General features: G+C 50.1%; 1 protein-coding gene across 1 annotated transcript; it reads right to left on the bottom strand.

Moving 5' to 3' along the window:
* Positions 1-1,677: 1,677 nt before the first annotated feature.
* LOC140599556 (ubiquitin carboxyl-terminal hydrolase 17-like protein 6) lies at positions 1,678-17,268 on the bottom strand. The gene is made up of 2 exons (XM_072762700.1): positions 15,748-17,268; positions 1,678-1,848 (listed from the first exon to the last, which is right to left on the bottom strand). The coding sequence occupies exons 1-2, from the start codon at positions 17,266-17,268 to the stop codon at positions 1,678-1,680; spliced, it is 1,692 nt and encodes a 563-aa protein (XP_072618801.1).
* Between the last annotated feature and the right edge of the window lie 3,627 nt (positions 17,269-20,895).

The following is a 20,895-nucleotide window of genomic DNA, read 5'->3' as shown; positions in this document are numbered from 1 at the left end:
TGAGCCCAGTGGTATTTAACCGTGTTGCACTTTTTGAAAAGGGGTGAGGGGTGGGAGATGTGCTTGTCGACTCTGACAGTTGGGGTGGCTGGTCCCTATTCATGGAGCTCAGGTTCCCTCCCCAAGTAGCTCTACCTTCTCTTTTTTTCTCCTCCATCTCTATTCCATCCTCATTTCAGGGAGTTAACTGGGCTATGCCTGGTTTTCCCTCTGAACCCCTCCCAGAAACCCTCTCTACATAGCAAGCTGCGGCCATTTCTAGGCATCCTTGGTCCACTAGAACCTCCCCAAAATTTTTAAAGAACACTTGGGAGCCCAGGGATCACTCGCCTCCCTGAAGATGATGGAGAAAGTTATCCTGAACTGAAGCATCCTCAGAATTACCTGCTTCAGCTCAGACACTGAGAACTGATCCTGTCAAAACTTGAAATCCAACCAGGCATCCCATGACCTAACTGAATCTCTAATAAAACTTTATGAGGGCTCCTGTAGGCCCAGATAACTCCTGTGATGAGCTGGAAGACATAGGGATTTTGTTCTTGGATGGTCAGAGTCGTCAAATGTTTTTGAGTCTACTTGGGAACCAAGGAGCAGCTCTTGTCTTCCTGGAGAGGTTTCAGTTGACACCTGCCCAAATATCCTTAGAATTTTGTACTTCAGCTCAGCGTCAGGGAACCACCATTGGTCAATCTCAGCCAACTTGAGTCCCTGGAAATGTTTAAAGTCCTCTCCTTGTTCCAAAAAACGGGAACTTACCTTTAAAGGCACCGGATGGTGACTGCACACCTACACCAGCAACTTCAGCACTTTCTAGGTTCACTCAAAAGCAGTATGAATCTCCTATGCTGGCCCGCACCCCATCCTGGCTCTCCTTCGCTCTTTTCCAGAAGAGGCCTTAGACTTTACCCTGTCACGGGAATTGCAGATGTGTGGGGTGAGGGTGCACCCGCCCCCGCCCCACAGTCCACTCGCTGCCCTCCTGGAGAAGGAAGGCCCTCCTGCAGGAGCCGGAGTCACTCACAGTTTCTAGCGCTGCAGGACCGTGACGTCGTCACCACACGCAGCTACGATGCACCCATATCTAGAGGAGGGCAAGGGCATCCCATGAATCGTCCTGTGGACGCGACCTCTCATCATGGGGGCTGTCACCCTCTGACCGCAACTAGGTCAGAGCCCCAGGGGAAATCAGCTCTGTGCGTTGGGCCACGGAAAGCTCCTGGTGAAGTGCGCGCACCTGCTGGGGCCTCCTGAAGGCTTGAGCATGAAAGGGCTCCGGCCAGGCCCATGACCCATATCGGAGTGGGCCTGGGGCGTCCCGGGGTCCCCTGGTCTGGTTGCCCCAGGACACAGACCCCCGATGGACTCTCAAACCTCCCTTTCAATGGGGATACAGGCCAGCTCAGGACCCTGGTGACAGTGGGGAGGAGACACAGGCCTCGTCACGGGGGAGTAGGACGGCTGCTGAGCACAAGCACAGCCCCTCTGGCTGACCTGCCACAGGCCAGGCCCCGGGGCTGCCCTCCAGGACCCCGCTAGGGCCTGGGTGACCTTGCTCCAGGCCGGGGAGAAGCCTGAGGCCGGGAAGCTCACACCATCCCCAGCCTCCCCACCAGCAGGTGGCCCACCCCTGGGCTGCGGAGGGGCAGGTGCACACTCGGTGAACAGCAGGTCCGGCACCTAGTCCGTGGTGGCGAATCCATGATAGTCGTCTAAGAAGCTGCAAATTAAGATGACATCCCTGCGCTGCAAGGCGAGCTGCAATTGTCGGACTTCCTGCTCCAGCAGCTCCGTCCGGCTGGAGTTCATCGGGGCGATCTGATGCCCCTTCCAGGCCGAGGCCCCTGCACCCTGAGTTGGGACAGAGGGGACATGCAGCCTGTAGGGAGCCACCGGGAGGCCAGAGAATCTATTTACAGAAGAGAAAATTGACATTCCACATGGAAGAGTAGCCTTTGCCATAGTGCATGATTTCCCTAAGGAAAGTGCAAGGTATGTTTTGGGGGTGGGTGCACGGCCCCAGGAGCATGAGAGGCAGCACGCTGTGGACCCGAGAGTTTCCACACAATGCAGCTGAGCAAGCACTGATTCCCCACATGAGTCCAGGAGGGGCCATGTCCTCAGGTCCACAGTCACCCCGTCAGGGTGCAGTGGGGTGGAGGACAAGGGTCTGAGGCCAGTTGAGCTGGCTCATTCACTCTCACTGTCTTCTGAGGATGAAGACACCTGTAGGTCACCATGGAGGACACTCCAAGGGCCAAAGACACAGGCTCCGTCTGACATGTGGGGGGCAGGAGGGCCCTGAGCAGGGCCTGGCTTCTCGGGAGGAAGGAATGAGGGAGCTGCTAGGAACTGGGAGCTGCAGCAGCTTCTGTCCAATCTGGTGAGGACCATTCTCAGGGGCTGAGTGGGGGCCCGTGCAGAGGGCGGCCGTGGGGGATCGATGCACGGCTGCAGCATTCCCAGGTGAGGTGTGGCAGGTGTGGGCTTGGGCCCTTGCTTGGCCGGAGGGCAGGTGTCTTCCTGGTCTGTGGGGTCATGGCTGGGCATCCACATGCACGTCGCTTCCTGGAGGACACAGATTACCTGAAATCCCCACAGGGGCTTCCTTGGTGATCCCGGAAGTGTGCTGGCTGGGCTCCACCGACTTTCTTTCGGGGGTTCAGGGTCCTGTCTTGGGGCATCTGGGCACATTTCTTGCCTGGAGTCTGGAGGGGCATTTGACATTTGTCTGCCAATGCGTTGCTGACAGCGGGACAGGTGTTCTCCTCAGGATACTTGGGTAGTGCCTTTGTGTGTCCCAGCTCATGTGCCTGGGAGCCAGCCTGGGGACCCTCGAGGGAGGCTCTGCAGGGCCTCTTGGGTCTCTGCTGCACAACCAGGCTATTAGCCCTGACACAGGGTTGGCGAGCCAGGTGAGGGGTGTCAGCGACCGGCACTTCCTGGGCACCAGGAGGTCCACCAGGTGGGCTGAGGCTAACTTTATGGGTACTCAGAGGAGATGTGGAATGGGACTGGACAGTCTCATCAGGGGTCTCAGTATGTGCCTTCATCGGCAGGGAAGGCTCAGGGATTAAAACTTTCAGGTATAAATGTAGATGTCATATAGAGCATCTATACAAGATTTTGATTGGACTCCATGGGTACAGAATCAATATCCTAAAACATGGTGGCTTCAGAGATGACACTTTTACTCTTTGTGTCCAGGGATGACAAGTGAACATCAAGAATTCAGCAGGGCCCCAGGGCCTGTGAAGCCCAGTCAGTGACCAAGGCCTGGCAAAATGTTCCTGTTTTTCTTGGCCTCTGGTCAGTAAAGAAGACAAATAGACTTAGGTTTCCACCTTTCGTAAGACTTATACAATTTCCTAAACTTCATTATTCTTCACTATTCTATCCTGCACAAAGATGCCTCCTTTTCCAATGCAAAGGATCATGGTCACAAGTAGGAATGAATTGTCATGTCGATTCAAAAATGTTTCAGCAGACACGACCAATTCTGAAGGCGGAAGAAGCCATAACGACACTTTCAAACCACAAGCTAGCCCAGTGCCCTCCTACCTGCATCTACACCTGCCAAGCCCAGAATGTGGAAAAAGGCACAAGCCTACAACATATTCCAACTGAATCAAGAGAATATACAGGATATTGGGGTGGAATTCCCTGAGGAACAGTTAAAATGAGGCATATAAACACTGGATTTAGGATATAGACTCTTGTAGGAAAGGGAGTTTCAAAGGAATGTTTCACAAAAGCATAAAACCAGCCAGAGAATTTCGCTTGTGATGGACCCGGGCCACAGCTAGGCAGAAACTGGTATTCATCAAAACCTTCACAATCTTTGTAGATTGGGATCATAGTCGAGAGAGATGGAAGTGTAGAAGCAAAGCAAAGGATGCCATATTCCCAAATAATTCGTTAAAGCTACAAACATTCTGGCTGGTGAGGAGAACGTGTTCCTATGTGATACCTGATCTCCTTTGGAGAGTGATCTTCCCTGTCCTAGAGCACTGACGTCAAACACTCCTTGGCTCGCTTGAGGTTACTGAGGAAGAAAAAGGACATTCATAGAGATATCCACTGAACATAGAAACTGATCAAATTCTGTTCAGACAGGAGCAGGGGCAGTTAGGGAGGTTGAGAAAGACCTGAAGGTGCTGTCTGATGAGAGAGTCACGATTAGGACCTGGAATGGCCTGAAAGGTCTCTATGAGAAAGGGACCACACCCAAATCCCTTAATCCAATCAAGCGATTATAGACGATTGGAAGATCTTGCTCTTTATGATATTTCAGTTTTGAACTGAAAGTTAGTTGAGAAAATGGATATAATATCTTGAATAACCTCAAACCCTGACCCCAGTTTTAATACCATTATGTCTAAATTGAGCAGAAGTGTTGGTAAAATACCAGTAGTTCAGGAAACATGAGTCCTGAGGTTAATTTCCACAGTAAAATGTACCAATATAATTTCACTTGCAGAAATTCCAATCCCCACCAAATCCGCATGGACTCACACCTCCATTCACAGACACACACACACACAGGCGCACACACACAGTCATAGAAATCGTTCTCATGAGGGCATCATTAGCCTCCTTGCAGCTGCTGATTGGCTCAAACCCTGCTGCAGCTAAGAGGATTAGGGGGACGTCTTTCAAGTGGCTGAAACGTCACGTGACATTGGGGCAGTATAAAAGTCCAGGAGCAACGGAAGTGGCCAACCTCACTATCCCTCTCTCCCACGGGACACACAGTCTCCTGCAGTGGAGTCTGTCCAGGACCTTTCTCAGCCTCTCCTGATGGGCGTGAGGACCACAATTGCACTTCAGGTGAGTTTTCAGGCCACTGGTCTGACCTTCCCTGACAGAGCAATGGGACAGTGAGGAAATGATGGAGGGATTGGCCCTTCCTCCACGGGTTAAGGACTCTTTCTGGTCTAACATGTTCTGAGGACAGAGACTGAGCCAAGGCATGGCTGTGAATGCCCAAGACACCCGGAGGTTCCAATGCCAATGGAATGGGGCCTCAGGTGACACATTGGTGTGGGGTGGTGGACGAGCAGGGACAGAAGGCCCGTAAATGTCTCAGTGGGCCCTGCAGACCTAGAGAACACACAGGATCAGGGCACCTGGGCAGCTCCATTGTTTCAGGGACTGACTTGGATCAGGTCATGATCTCAAGCTCTGGAGATGGATCCAGGTCCTCACTGGGTTTCTGATAACTGGAGTGTGTGCTTCTGCCTCTGTCCTTCCTACAGCTCAGGTGATCACTCTCCCTCATACACTCTCTCTCTCTCTCTCTCTCTCTCTCTCTCTCTCTCCCATAAATAATTGACCTTTTTTTCAATAGAAGGATCACCTGGTTTCCAAGAGAAAAGAAATTCACCTCCCAAAGCTTCGATGGCAGTTAATTGGGGGCACTGCCACGAACACATGGAATGGAAGTGTTCAGATGGGCAGCTTCCCACCGAGTAGAGGAGAATGTGTTTTCCCAATAAATTTGGACTTAACTGTGGCTTCCTCTGGTGTCACAAGGGGCATTCACATGAGAGGGAAGCCCAGTTTCTTGATGCTTTTGCCCTTTGCGAGCTCCATGGTGCATCCCACTGGACCTCAATCGGGAGAGGTCCTGTCCCTGGTTTTGCTTCCACAGGGGATGTGGAGAGACTTAATGATAGTGTCAACAAGAGTCGTTGCTTAAGGGCGGCCTTCCTCAGAGTGGGGATGTGGCTTGGCCAGGAGAACGCAGGCAGGAAGGAGGAAAGAGAAGTGACAGGGGGAAAAGTGTGTTTGCACAACTCTCCTGAAGCTCACTAAGGCCTCCTTGGGAAGACAGTACAGGGAGCAGGCCCATGTCATGGTGAATAGGACTCATGTGTTTCTTTTCCCTCAGGCTACCTGAAACCCATCACCGAAGCAGACTGACTTGTCCCCCCAGGATGTGGGACAGATGGTGGCCCGTCACTCCCAGCTTGGGCCCCACAGCCCCTTGAGACCCCAGAAAGGCAAGAGGCCACAGACAGCAGGACTGGCCCTCAGAGTTCCCAGCACAGAGGAGGATCCCAGGGTGAGTGGGGAGGCTGCCATGGGTTTTGAAGCAGGAGCTCTGCCAGGGGTCTTGAGACAGGCTAGGCTCCCGTAAGATCGTGGCCCAGACTCAGTTGTCAATCGTGATATGGGCAGGAAATCCCCCAGGCTATACACTGGGACACTCAGAGGCTCTGAGCATCAGCCCCAGGGCACCATTAGATCAGATTGAGCCTTGTGTTTGTCCCGAGTCTTAATGATGTTTCCACCTGTCTTCAACCTGACACCTCCAAACCCTCTTCCCCTTTCCTCCCTTCCACAGGATGGGGAGTAAGCATCCAGAGGTCTTCACTATACTGACACCTCACTAGCCAGATAGGATGTCCCCTGTCCTCATCCCATGTGCCACTCCATGAGGATGGCCTCCCATTCATGTGCTTGGCAGGTTCACTGGCATTTGAGTGGATGAACTGAACACTCCCCTTTCCTCCACAGGTAAAGTGCAGGGACTGTGGGGCCTTTGGACACAAGGCATCAAGCACCAGATGCCCCATAAAACACTGGGGCACGACACTCGTTCCTGTGGCCTTGGGCTGCAGGAGGCTGAAGGAGAATGTGGAGCCGGGGAGTCAGTGGCACCAGGCTGGGCTGTTGAACCAGGCTGAGAGGGAGAAGGCAGAGAGACGAAGGTGAGGATTGGGGCTTGTGACCCGAACGCCAGGGCTGATACGACAGACCCCGAGTCCGTGTGCCTGCACAGTGTGCAGGGGGACTGGGAGCAGGGCCAGGCTGGGCGAGGCAGGCAGAGGAGCTCCCAGGCTAACAGGGTCCACATCTGGGTGATGGAGCTGTCCCTGCTGATTTGGTGTGGGGTTTTGTAGCTGGACAATGTCCCTGCACCAGGGAATGTATGGAGCTTGGCACATGCCAAGGCAGACTCTCTCATAGGCTCTGCATGAAAGAAACTGCAACTGTCATTGGCGGCACTCCTGGAGCACATACCAACCTCAGAGAACAGGCCTCTGTCCTTCATGACACATCACCCCCCTGCCTGTCCCCAGTAAGGAGCTGCCACCATGACTCTCCAGCAGCAGGACTCCTATCGCCTCATGAGCAGAGTGGATGGAAGAGCTGTTCCAATGGAGGAAGCATCGCTGTGAGGCAGGACTTTGTGTGTCCCCCCACATGTCTCAAGTGCATCAACAGTCCTGTCATGCCTTTGTTCTGGACCAGCCTTGCAGCCGCATTCCCTACTCCTAGGTCAACAGATTCCATCTCTTTCTTTCCCTCTTCCGGGGGAGGGGGTGGTTACGAAGGACTTGGCCATTTGTTGGTTTCTTTCTTTCTTTCCTGAGTGTTCATTTTGCCTTGGTGCTGGGGCCAAACTCATGGAGTCCCGTGTGTTCTCTTTTCCCACAGCGTCCACACATGCCGATGCCCGTCTACACCACCAGGAGGCCTTCTATCCCTGATCCTGCCCTGCTGATGCAGCCACGTCCTGAGACCCCTGTCATGAGACTCCAGTGCCATTCCACATCACCTCTGAGTAGCACTAAAGTTAGCCTCAGCCCACCTGGTGGACCTCCTGGTGCCCAGGAAGGGCTGATCGCTGACCCCCCTCAGCTGGCTCGCCAACCCTGTGTCAGGGCTAATAGCCTGGTTGTGCAGCAGAGAGCCAAGAGGCCCTGCAGAGTCTCCCTAGAGGGTCCCAAGGCTGGCTCCAAGGGTCATGGGCTGGGACACACCCAGGCACCACCCAAGTATCCTGAGAACACCCATCCCGCTGTCAGCAACGCATTGGCCGACAATTCTCAAATGCCTCTCCAGACTCCAGGCAAGAAATGTGCCCAGATGTCCCTAGACAGGTCCCAGAACCCCCAAAAGAAAGCACGGTGGAGTCCCAGCCAGCACACTCCCAGGAGCACCCAGGGAGTCCCTGTGGGGATTTCGGGGAGTCTGTGTCCTCCAGGAAGCAGACTTGCCCGTGGATGCACAGCTGGGCCCCCACAGACCAGGAAGACACCTGCCCTCCAGCCAAGCAAGGGCCGCCAGCCCACATCTGCCACACCTCACCTCGGAACTCTGCAGCCCTGCACCGATCCCCCATGGCCGCCCTCTGCACGGGCCCCCACTCAGCCCCTGAGAATGGTCTTCACCAGATTGGACAGAAGCTGCTGGAGCTCCCGGTTCCTAGTCGCTCCCTCATTCCTTTCTCCCGAGAAGCCAGGCCCTGCTCAGGGCCCTCCTGCCCCCCACATGTCACACAGAGCCTGTGTCTGTGGCTCCTGGAGTGTCCTCCACGGTGACCTACAGGTGTCCTCATCCTCAGAAGACAGTGAGAGCGAATGAGCCAGATCCTGGCCTCGGACCCTTGTCGTCCGGCCCACTGCACCCTGACGGGGTGACTGCGGACCTGAGGACCCTCATGGACCTGAGGACCATGAGTCCCTACTGGACTCATGTGGGGAATCAGCACTTGCTCAGCTCCATTGCATGGAAATTCTCGGGTCCACAGCGTGCTACCCCTCATGCCCCTGGGGTCTGTGCACGGACACTGAACCCCAAAACACACCTTGCACTTTACTTTAGGGAAATCTGTGTGCTGTGGCAAAGGGTAGTCTTTCCTCTGGAAAGTGAATTTTCTCTTCTGCAAATAGGTTTTCCAAGAAATGCAGGGAATTTTGAATGAGCACTTGTCACTCCAATGGAAATAGAATCTAAGATGTTAAGGTGTCTGTGGTGTACACATGTCTGCCTTTGGGGTGTCAGCATCGAGCACCCACTATGGGCCCTGCAAATAGACATATTGTTTTCTACTGAGATGAGTTTTTCTAGACTGTGGTGGTAGCTTTGTGGGCATTGTGATGGGCAATATTTCATCTGTGCATTTCGGTTTTCTCAGCGTTAATTTAGAATTGTGTGTAGTGTTTTATTTCCCTTAATAAAATGTTAGCACCGATGAAATGCGTGCATGTGTTTCTTTTGATTTTGTTTACTTTTTTTATACTCAGCAATTCTGAAACTCTCTATAGTTAATTTAATTCCTCCAGCCTTAATTAACTGAGACGAGACAACAGCTTGATAGTTTTGAGGGATATGTAGACTTTGAGGGTCTCCTGCACACCCAGTCTCCTTCGTGAAGTACTGCATAGGGAACATTGATCCCTGTTCACCCTGTGAGGGAGCCCTGTGTACTGTATGGGCCTTCAGTCGCAGGTTGGTCTGTAATGGGATGAGTGGGTGGTTTCCCTCTATACATATTCTGGATCCATCTTTAAAGTTGGATCATGATGCCTCCTTTCTGAGACCTGGGCAAGGAGATTTTTTACCCTCCTGATGATATCCTAAGGAGGCAATGGTTGACAAGTTGTCCAAAGAGCACGAGACCAAGGCCACGGTCTCTCTCTCTCTCTCTCTCTCTCTCTCTGTCTCTCTCCCTCATTGTTCTCTCTCTGTCTCTCTTTCTCAGGGTTATCTCTGATATGGGCCCATGGAAACAATACAACACCATGTCAATGAAACCAAACCAAACCAAGCACTTCCATACTTGTATTCAGAGAATTTTTTTTTTTTCAAAAAACAACTGACTGCTCTTTTCTCACTCCAGGGCACCTGTTTAAGGGTGTTCCCTCTCTCTGTGCGGATGCCTTTAGGTAGAGGGTAGAGGAGTTCCTCAATGAGCACCCTGGGCTTTTAAAAGACAGAGGCCAGTAGAGAAGCCACAGTGTGGGATCCTTCTCCCGCCCCCAAGCCCTAAGTAACTCCCATTCATGCAATCATTATGTGACCCGGGTCAGAGTCTGGCCCCTTGAGCCTCAGGCCCCTGTCTCATCCCATAAATGCTGCCCTATTGCTATCTCATGGCTTCTGAGGAAAATGCAGCATCCTGGGCGCTCAAGAGATGCGTACATAAATAGAAATATTCCCTAATTTCTGGAAGCCTATGAAAATCCCAGAGGTCCAAAGGTAGGAAGGCCTATCTTCACGGGGACATGTTGGGATTGGAACTAGCAAAGTAGCCTAAGGATTCTTGGACATGCAGGAATATAGGGCACAGGGGTGAGGAGGCAGGCAGGCTTGAGCAAAGGGCCTTAATGCTGGGCTCTCCAGCACAATTGGGACTTCATGGGCAGTGGAGGGGATTCTGTCCATGTGCACAGGGAGACCAGGGAGAAAGGCTAGCAGAAGAAGTCCTGAGCAGGCCTGTTCTCCCCCTCTCGTCACCTCACGTGTCTTGCTTCCCAGCCATCAAAAAACCAAACCAAACCAAACCAAACACAACCAAACACAGCCAAACCAAACCCAAACCTATCTTCCCAAAGGAAAATCCACTCTCATCCAGATATGGAAAATGACAGAGTTATCTGAACAAACTGGTATAGGTTATGGATATTAGTAATAGATGTATTTAGCACAGTTGAATGCACATTGGGTGAATCCTCCCCTCCTTCATCCGTGGGGGAAAAATGGGGCCACTTGCAGGTGAAAGGATTGGAAGCAGTGAGCAGCCAGCTCTGAGTGTGGAAATGACGCTGAGGACCTGGGGTCAGTGTGAGCATGTCTGACCGTGTCCTCATGCATCCCTCATCCCATTGCTTATCTTCTCTCTGTATTGAAAGACCATTTGTCCAAACCAGCATGGGTGGAGTGTCGGCAGCAATGTGTATGGTCATATACGACCAGCACCGATTTGAAAACCCAGAGAGAAATTCTCAACTGAATGAATGTGGGTTTTTAGGTTAACTAATGGTGCTATATAACAATTATATTTCTTAGGAACAAGATTGACTAATGCATTGTTTAAACGTAATTAATGTGTGATTATGCAGATTCTTATGATTTGGGTGGCCATTCTCATGTTGTTTTAAACTTTGGTCACATAAACGTGCATTTAATGTTTCCATTATTTCCTTTCAGAATGAATTATAACATTCACGAATCACAGTTATTAGAAAATAATGTGAGAATTTGAATTTTGTGGAGAAAATACCAGGGTTTCTTTAAATTTTATTTATTCATCAGACATATTGAGATAGAGAGCTAAGGGGATAGATCTGTGCCAGCTGGAGAGTGAGATGGAGCCTCTCACTGAGCAGGGATCCAGACTGTGCACGGCAGACCCCAAAACCAAACCACATTGTTGGAAAAGTCTTGAAAATGTCTCTGAGTTGGGAGGTGGATCGGACATGAGAGAGGAGGTCAGTGTAGCAATGTGCAAAGGACTTCAGTGCTTCCCACACCCTGAAATACTGAGTAACACCGGGCTCCACGGATCTAATCGACTTGGATGTGGGGACATAGATGCCAAGACATGAACATGTTTCATTGTTTGTTTCTGTTTAAGATTTATTTGTTTATTTATTTGAGAAAGGGAGAGACCAGAGAGAGACGACAGAGTAGCTGGAGAGAGGGGGGCCGAAAAAGAGAGGGAGAGAGGTTCTCAGGGAGTCTCCCCAGTGGCCGTGCTGCTGGATTCGGGGCTCCCTCCCACATTCCTGAGACCCACATGTTTGGCCTTATTTCTCATTTCCAGGTAAGAAGCATGAGACAGCAAGGCCTTCAAGCAGACATTATCTAGGACACTCCAAGGGCAAAAGCAGCCACATTGGAAGGAATTGGCAGCATCGGATTCCCTCCTGACCGCGGGGCTCCTCCTTATCCCCCACTGTCTCCTGTCTCTGCACCCAGAGTGTCTTCACTCCATGCTCTTCCTCTGTGAGATATTTCTTAAAATTCCATTCTCTCCCTGAGTTCCCTTGCTTGCTTGTGGAGTCTTCAGGTTCCATGTTTCCTTCAATTGTTTGTTTCTGTGTGATCACTGGCATGTGAGCCCCAACATGCTAGAGTCACCACGTGGAAATGATTTACTGAGATGTCTCCAAATGGAAAAATCCCTAATGCAACAAAATGTGTTGATTCCATATATATTCCAAATCGTGTATCACACACAGTATCACTAAAAATTTTAAAGACAGCTATGGTTTTCCTTTTAATATTCCCCTGGCTATTTGGGGTCTTTTCTGTTTCCACACAAATCTTAAGATGATTTGTTCCCACTCTTTTTGAAAGTCCTCTCAAAGTGTTTTGATAGGGATTGCATTAAAGGTGTAAATTGCCCTGGGTAGCACTGACATTTTCATAATATTAGTTCTTTCTGTCCGTGTGCATGGAATATTTTTCCATCTCTTTGTGTCTCCCTCCATTTCTTTCAGAAGTGTCCTGTAGTTTTTATGGTATAGATCCTTTACCTCTTTGGATAGGCTGATTCCTAGGAATCTTATGTTGAATAGCAGGGGTGAGAGTGGCCATCCCTGCCTTGCTCCTCATCTTAGGGGAAAGGCTCCCAGTGCTTCCCCTTTGAGAATGATGTTTGCTGTGGGCTTTCTGTAGATGGCTTTTAAGATGCTGAGGAATGTCCCCTCTATCCTACTTTCTGAAGACAGGATTAGCTCGGTCCACTGCCAGAAGAGTGAATGCAATGGCTTCTTCTTAAGAAACTAAAACACTGTATTGAAACCTTCTCATCTCTCCCTCTGTAACAGGAGCCTAATGTATTTAATGTCCCCTTATCACCACAGGGGTGGGGTTCTTTTCCCATTAAAATGAGCACTTTTAATAATATCACCTTGGAATGGATTGTTCTCATCTCCATGCCTTTACTGTGCTTGATTTCTATGAAGTGGAGAGGCAGAGCTAAGATGTGGTCCATCTGTGGTGTCTTCAATTGGAGCAGCTGGTAATGGGATGATGCACGCCTCACGGGAGGAGGCAATCTCCCTAGAAGCTGTTTCCCCAAGTTTCCTGCCTGAGCTCGAACCTGCCAGGAGACACATTCCCTAGGATATCTCCTGTGAAAAGTCCTGACTTTGTTTTCTCCTGCTGGACAACACAAAACCTCAGGAAGGGGAGTCAGGTAATCCTTCAGCTTACATTCACCCACCATGGACAGGAACCTACCCTCCTTGTCAAGCTCATAGACCATTGATTGGATGTGGCCTCCCAGCTTAAACCTCCATATAGTGCCATGGAATCTAGCCTTGGGGCTATCACCAAAACCCAGTTTCAGCCCAGATCCCCGCTGTGAAAACAATTCCAGCCTGACATCTTGCCACAGGTTGATGGAGCCAGGACTCAACACATTGTAACCTGGAAACAGGTAGCAGATCTACCTAGAACTTCATCCAGGATTGGCAATTCTGGTGTCCCAGGAAAGAACTAATGAATCTGTTCTGTTGGAGGCTCTGCAGATTCTTTGGTCTGTCCTCATGAGTAATAGATCTCGATATAGAGCGACACCCCTCGAGTGACTAATGGATGCCTGGACAGGATGAGCATTGACGTCCAGACACCTAACCAGAGAATCCATCTGCTGACTGTCCAGCTTCCACAGCCCCCACAGTGTGCTATCCAACCATCTCCCGTCATCCCTCCTAGGGGTCTCTGCTAGCCTTGGACAGAGATGGTGTGCTTCTGGTTCAATCTACTCCCTCCACCCTAACTTCTCATACAAGCATCTTCCTGGTCAGAGCTCTCATAACTGAAGAGACCCTGAAGAATAATGTCCCTATGTGCCATTGCATTTCCTCTGAAATGGCTGCTGGCGCTTCCCCTATATTGAGCCAGTGAGTCGGAGTGAGAAATTCCCATGGGGGGAGGATATGAATTTGAGCTGCAGGTGACCTAGAGGTGGCTGTGGGAATTCCACTCACGGGAAGCAGGCAAAGAAGCTTCTGTGAGGAGCCAAACTGGAAATAAAATAACTATTTCAAGGTTCTGAAATACTGGGGAGAAAAAGCCTGCACACCAAATCATATGTGGGAATTAATTATCAAGAATAAAAAAAAACACACAACTTTGTAATAACTTTTTAGTGCAAAAACAAACAAAGCAGATGCAATATTCTGCATAACAATTTCAGAAAAATAATATCAACAAGTACAGAAAACGTCTTCTAGGAGAAAACATGGTGTAACTTGCAGAACTCTGGATGGGATCTTTTTCTAAATCAGAAATTCAGATATTTATAAAACAATTTCAGATTAACTTGTTAATTTCTGTTTATAACCAATTTACAAATTGCCAGGATGATTTCCCTACATGTGTTAGAAAATGGATTTCACTAAGACAAACTTGACATTCCGGATTGGTAAGCACGCTTTGACATTCCTATAGATTTACCTAACGCAAAACTGCAGCATCTGTGTAGTGGGGGGAGTGTATGTGTAGGCGCACAAAAGCAGGACCCCCAGCACGTTGTGGACTTGACCGTTTCCATCCAGTGCAGGGGAGGAATTGCTGGTTCACCACATCAGTCCAGGTGGGGACGTATCCTCATTCCAACAGACACCCTCTCAGGGTCCTCTGCTGTGGAGGACAAGTCCCCGAGTCCATGAGCTGTCTCATCCCCTATGACAGTCAGCAGAGGACAGGGATACCTGCAGGACTTCTTAGGGAACTCTTGGCAGGACATGCACAAAGTTTCCCTCACTCTTTACGACACAATAAACTGTATTGGTCAAAAGAAACACTATTCCCAGACAAGAAAAAAACCTTGACACTTTATATCTCGAATCTGCCTTTGATACATGAAAATCTACAAACCAGTGTGATTTCTTCTGCACAGATCCTATTGCCCCTTACTCTCCAGTAAGGGTGGCATGTCCAAGTTTGAATACAGAGTGAAAATAACATTATGATGTGATGTTACAACTGCACATCTATGGTCACACTCAGAGGCATTTGGTGGTCATGCAATAATATCCATTCTACAATAATTTGACAATCTCTTCTGTAAAAATAAAAAGATAACGCAGAGCACCTATAACCTGACCTCAAAAACCTGTTGCTAGATTCATGAACTTGGCACTGTTTTCCAGAGGTATCAACCCAGGTCCAAATTTGAATTTGAACTGGTCTGAAATCCAGAGTCCACTTCTGTGTCAGGAGGTGCCTCAGAGCAGATGGTAGCAAAATAGTCGTAAAAACTTATGTTCAAAGGACGCTGGGCATTTCCCTTTGGAATACGAGTCCTTGTTAGTTTCCTTCTCTTCAGTGTTAATGTGGGAGAGAGTGAAGTGAACATAATATAATCAACGTGATTCCACCAGGCTGGATGCAGTTATCTCCCCCCAAATAAGCATTTAATTCCTTTCTTACAATTTCCAAGCAATGACCAAAAGCAATGTGTATTGCTAGCAAGACCCCACAAATACTTTTGTTTAGGAAAATATTCTTTCAATATAAATAGAAGAGAAGCAATGGGAAGTGGGAGCATCACGGGAGGGTCAAATAAAATCACTCCAACCCCAGGTCCACTCTCAACCATGACTGCTCACTGCCTCTCACCTGCAAGTAGCCCCACTCTCCCCAAGGCTGAAGGAGAGGCAGGTTCCTCCATACACCCCGTATGAAATCCACACTATCCCAATATAAGATCCTGACAAAGAACCAGTTTTAAATATCAGTGTCCTCTAGTTTCAGTTGAAGGCCATATCCCATGAACACACCAGATAGATGGTTCTTCCACACACACTGAACACACACTTCACACAACACAAAATATTTCCAGGATGGGACTGTGTTCGGGTTTGGAGTGAGTGACGCTGTGTTTGTGGGTGTGTGCGCCCTTGTGCACCAAAGTTAGGAGGCGCATCCCTGGACTGCTTCCCCAGACCTCTGTCCCTTCTTGCTCGTCCTCTTGGTAGGTCTGGCTCTCCCTGGCACACGCGGGACTTTGGCCACATCCCCGGCCACCTGAGGTGGGATCATCCCAGCTGCAGTGGTGAGCAGGTCGAAGGTCTGTTGAGGATGATTCTTCGGCATCTCAGGTGTGTATTTGGAGTGGTGAAGGATGACTGCGTCCTCAGGAAGAGCAATTTCTCTTCTCCTGACATTCAGTTCAGGCTTAGGTCGGTTGTGTTCTTGGAGGCATCTCCACTGGTCTAATGTCATTTGTTGCCTTGAGGTCTCTTCCCCACGCTCCTCCAACTCAGGAAGGTTCACGGAGGGATCCGTTGCTGGCTCTCCTGAGGCCTCACCCACCACCGTGGGATCTGCCTCGGGAGATGCGAGTCCTCCCTCGACTGACTCCCTCCCAAGGTCTCTTTCCAGATCAGTCTTCTGCATATAAAAGAGGACATAGGCAGGTTGGCTCAGCGCATAAGTCACATCACAGGCGCTGACCTTAGCATCATCCATTTTATACCACTGGCCATTTCCTGCCTTTACAAAACAGAAGTAATGTCCACTGTGGCAACTCCTCCCAGCATGCACCAGCACGGCATAGAGCACATAAACCAAGGGTCCTGCCCTCTGCTCAGACAGGTAGTGTTGCATGTCAAGGCGCTCAGGATATTGCACCTCCTTAGTCATTTTGTGGCCTGTCAAGTCTGAGAATCGTTTCAAGGCCAGGATGAGGACCTTCGGGGAAGTGTGCAAAGTCAACACCTTGGACGCAGGCACCTTCTCTAGACACTTACTACAATGGTAGGCATTTTCACCTTCCAGCAGTTGGGGCTTCACCAACTGCTCCAAAGCTTGGCTGACACTCTGAGCAGCCCCGATGTCCAGGCTGATGTCCAGGTAAGGTTCCAGAGTGCTCGAAATGCCTTGGCAGTGGAGACACTGGATTTGCGACTTCCAGTACCCCCCAAAGAGTTGCTGGATGAGGGTGCTGTCCTGAGGACGCTCAGGGTCTGAGGGCTTGTCCTCAGGCAAGCATGCTTGCTGCATTGCATCCAGAATGAACATGAGATACTCATGGGCATCTTCCTGCTTGCCTCTGTGGAAGGCGGCGAGCAGGAGTGGCAGGGGCCGGAGCACACGTCCAGGACGGCAGAGAACCCGCGTCAGGTGAGCCTGCAGAGTACACAGCATGCAGGATGTCTGCTTCCTACAGGTGGTCCCGTGCTGCTGGGACAGCATGTAGCTGGCGAGGGGCTCTGTGTAGGTCAGACACTGCAGGGTCGCATTCACATAGCAAGTGTTGCCCATGTTCTGAAGCCCAGCGCCCACCTGGGAAAGGCTCTTCCAACTCAGAGGCGTCTTGGTGGGAGGCAGCCCTGGTGCTGCGGGAGCCAATGGGTCAGTCGGGGAGGAGAGTGTCTTTGATGCAGGGGATGTCCTCTCGGGCACAGAGGGTCCTCCATGGACTTCAGCACCGCCTCTCCTTGACCAGCATGACTGGGGTTTGGGAGAGGCACTGAACTGAGGCTCCTCTGAGCGGGGGAGGTGGGCAGCCTCCATGCCTGCAGAAACAGTGTCCACAAGATACATTCAACCAGGAGCTTCAGGTGGCAAAGGGATGCTCCTCTCACTGAGCCAGTTTCCAAATGGCAGATTGTGACCCTCACCTCCACCTTTTATGGCTTTTGGCCCTGGGATAAGGCACAAAGTCCTCTAATCCACACTAATTGCTTGATTGGATTATGGGATTTGGGTGTGGTCCCTCTCTGAGGGAGACCATTCAGGTCAGCCCAGCTCCTAACCTTGCCTCCCACAAAAGGCAACACTTTCAGATTATTCTCAACCTCCTTAACTGTCCCTGCACCTTTCTGAACAGAATTTGTTCAGAGTTTCTATGTTCAGAGGAAACCTTGTTGAATGTCCTTTCCTTTGAGTAACCCCAAGGAAGCCAAGGAGTGTTAGACATTAGTGCTCTAGGAGACGGAAGATCACTCTCCCAAAGGAGCTATCACATAGGAACACGTTCCCCTCACCAGCAGAATGTTTGTAGCTGTAACCAATTATTTGGGAATATGGCATCCATAGCTTGCTTCTACACCTTCATCTCCGTCTACTACGATTCCAATATACAAAGATGATGAAGGTCTTGATGAATACCATTGTCTGCCTAGGTGTGTCTGAGGTCTAGAAGTGAAATCCTCTGGCTGGTTTTATGCTTTTGGGAAACATTTCTTTAAAGCTCCTTTTCTGACAGGTCTATATCTTAAATCCAGTGTTTATATGCCTAATTTTAACTTTTCCTCAGGTAATTCTACACCAATATTCTTTATGTACTTTTGATTGAATTGGAGTATGTCGTAGGCTTGCACCTTTTTTACACATTATGGTTTTGGCAGTTGTAGATGCAGGGAGGAAGGCACGGGGTTAGCTCGTGGTTTGGAAGTGTCATTATGGCTTATTCTGCTTACAGAATTGGGAGTGTCTGCTGAAACACATTTGAGTCGAAACGACAATTCATTCCTACTTGTGGCCATGACCATTTCCAGTTTATGCATTTTGAACAGTCTTAGGAAAGGCGGAAACCTAAGTCCATTTGTCTTCTTTACTAAACAGAGACCAAGACAAACAGGAGCATTTTGCCAGGCCTTGGTCAGGGACTGGGCTTCACAATCCCTGGGGCCCTGCTGAGTTCTTGATGTTCACTTCTCGTCCCTGGACACTAAGAGAATAAAAGTGTCATCTCTTAAGCCACCACGTTTTAGGATATTTATTCTGTAACCACGGTCCAAAAAAAATTTTGTGTAGGATGCTCTTTATGATATCTCCATGTTTAAATGAAAGTCTTAATTGACAAAATGAATATTACATCATGAATATCCTCAAAGTCCGACCCCATTTCTATTGCCATTAGCTCTAGATTGAGCAGAAGTGTTGGTAAAATACCATCAGTCAGGAAACATGAGTCCTGAGGTTCATTTCCACGCTGAAATGTACCAATATTTTTTCACTTGCAGAAATTTCAATCTCCACCAAATCCGCATGGACTCACACCTCCATTCACAGAGACACACACACACAGGTGCACACACAGAGTCATAGAAGTCCTTCTCATGAGGGCATCACTAGCCTCCTTGCAGCTGCTGATTGGCTCAATCCCTGCTGCAGCTAAGAGGATTAGGTGGATGTCTTTCAGGTGGCTGAAACGTCACAAGCCCTTGGGGCAGTATAAAAGTCCGGGAGCACGGAAGTGGCCTTTCCTGACCATCCCTCTCTCCCAAGGGACACACAGTCTCCTGCAGTGGAGTCTGTCCAGGACCTTTCTCAGCCTCTCCTGATGGGCGTGAGGACCCAATTGCACTTCAGGTGAGTTTCGGGCCACTGGTCCTACCTTCCCTGAAGGAGCAATGGGACAGTGAAGAAATGATGGAGGAATTGCCCCTTCCTCCACGAGTTAAGGACTCTTTCTGTTCTAACATGTTCTGAGAACAGAGACTGAGCCAAGGCATGGCTGTGGATGCCCAGGACACCCGGAGGTTCCAATGCCAATGGAATGGGGCCTCAGGTGACACATTGGTGACGGGTGGTGGACGAGCAGGGACAGAAGGCCCGTAAATGTCTCAGTGGGCCCTGCAGGCCTAGAGAACACACAGCATCAGAGCACCTGGGCAGCTCCATTGTTTCGGGGACTGACTTGGGTTGGGTCATGATCTCAGGGTCTGGAGATGGATCCAGGCCCTCACTGGTTTTCCTGATAACTGAGTGTCTGCTTCTCCCTCTGTCCTTCCTACAGGTCAGGTGTTCACTCTCCATTTCGCACGCACACACTATCTCTCGTAAATAACTTACATTTTTCAAAATAAGAATTACCTGGTTCCCACAAGATAAAAATATATATATTTCTCAGATTTCGTGGGGCTGTATTGGGGACATTGCCAAGAACACATGAAATGGAAGTGGTCATAGGCTCAGATGGGCAGCTTTCCATGGAGTAGAGGAGAATGTGTTTCCCAAGTGACTTTGGACTTAATCATGGCTTGCCCCGGTGGGGCATTCAGATATTAGAGAGGGAAGTCCACTTTCCTGAAGCCTGTTCACTTTGAGTCCTCCACGGTGGATCCCTCTGGACCTCAACTGGGAGAGGTGCTGTCCCTGATTTTGCTTCCAAAGGGATTTTGGAGAAACTTAGTGATAGTGTCGGCAAGAGTCCTTCAAGGCAGACTCAACAACCTTCCTTCTCGGTGGCATCCGTCAGAGCAGGGATGTGGCTTGGCCAGGAGGGCATAGACAGGAAGGAGGAAAGAGAAGTGACAGGGGGAAATGTGTGTTTGGCACGACTGTGCTGAAGCTCACTGAGGCCTCCTTGAGAAGACGGTACAGGGAGGACGCCTAGGTCAGGTGAATAGGACTCTCTTGTTTCTTTTCCCTCAGGCTATCGGAAACCCATCCCTGAAGCAGACTGACTTGTCCCTCCAGGACGTGGGACAGGTGGTGGCCCATCACTCCTAGCTTGGGCCCGACAGACCCTTGAAAACCCAGAAAGGCAAGAAGAGGCCACAGACAGCAGGACTGGCCCTCAGAGTTCTCAGACAAGACAGGAGGATGCCGGGGTAAGTCGGGAGGCTGGCATGGGTTTTGAAGCAGGAGCTCTGCCAGGAGTCTTGAGACAGGCTAGGCTCCCGGAAGACCATTGACCAGACCCTGTTGTCCCTCCTGACATGGGCTGGAATCCCAGCAGTCTACACATTGGGACACTCAGAGGCTCTTAGCATTAGCCCCAGGGCAGCATAAGATCAGATCCACGCTTGTGTTTGTCCCAAATCTTAATGATGTTTCCACCTGTCTTCAACTTGACTCCTGCAATCCCTGCTCCCTGCCCCTCCCTCCCATTGGCTGGGGGAAGATGCATCGTGAGGTCTTCACTATGCTGGCACCTCACTAGCCAGATAGGATGTCCTCTGTCCTCATCCCATGTGCCACTCCCTGAGGATGGCCTCCCATTCATGTGCTTGGCAGGTTCACTGGCATTTGAGTGGATGCACTGACCACTCCCCTTTCCTCCACAGGTAAAGTGCAGGGACTGCGGGGTCTTTGGACACAAGGCATCAAGCATCAGATGCCCCATAAAACAGTGGGGTGTGATACTCCTCCCTGTGGCCTTTGGTTCCAAGAGGCTGAAGGAGAATGTGG

The sequence above is a fragment of the Vulpes vulpes genome, chromosome 7, assembly GCF_048418805.1.
Source record: "Vulpes vulpes isolate BD-2025 chromosome 7, VulVul3, whole genome shotgun sequence".
Classification (NCBI taxonomy): Eukaryota; Metazoa; Chordata; class Mammalia; order Carnivora; family Canidae; genus Vulpes; species Vulpes vulpes.
The sequence above is the reverse complement of the archived record's forward strand: the minus strand, read 5'-3'. Positions and strand labels throughout refer to the sequence as shown.

Excerpts from the sequence above, each read along its gene's own strand:
- LOC140599556 (XM_072762700.1), bottom strand. The coding sequence starts at position 17,268 with ATGGAGGCTGCCCACCTCCCCCGCTCAGAGGAGCCTCAGTTCAGTGCC. Across the intron at positions 1,849-15,747 it reads ATGTGGCCAAAGTCCCGCGT|GGTGCAGGGGCCTCGGCCTG; the intron begins GTGCCAGGGAGA and ends GTCCCAACTCAG.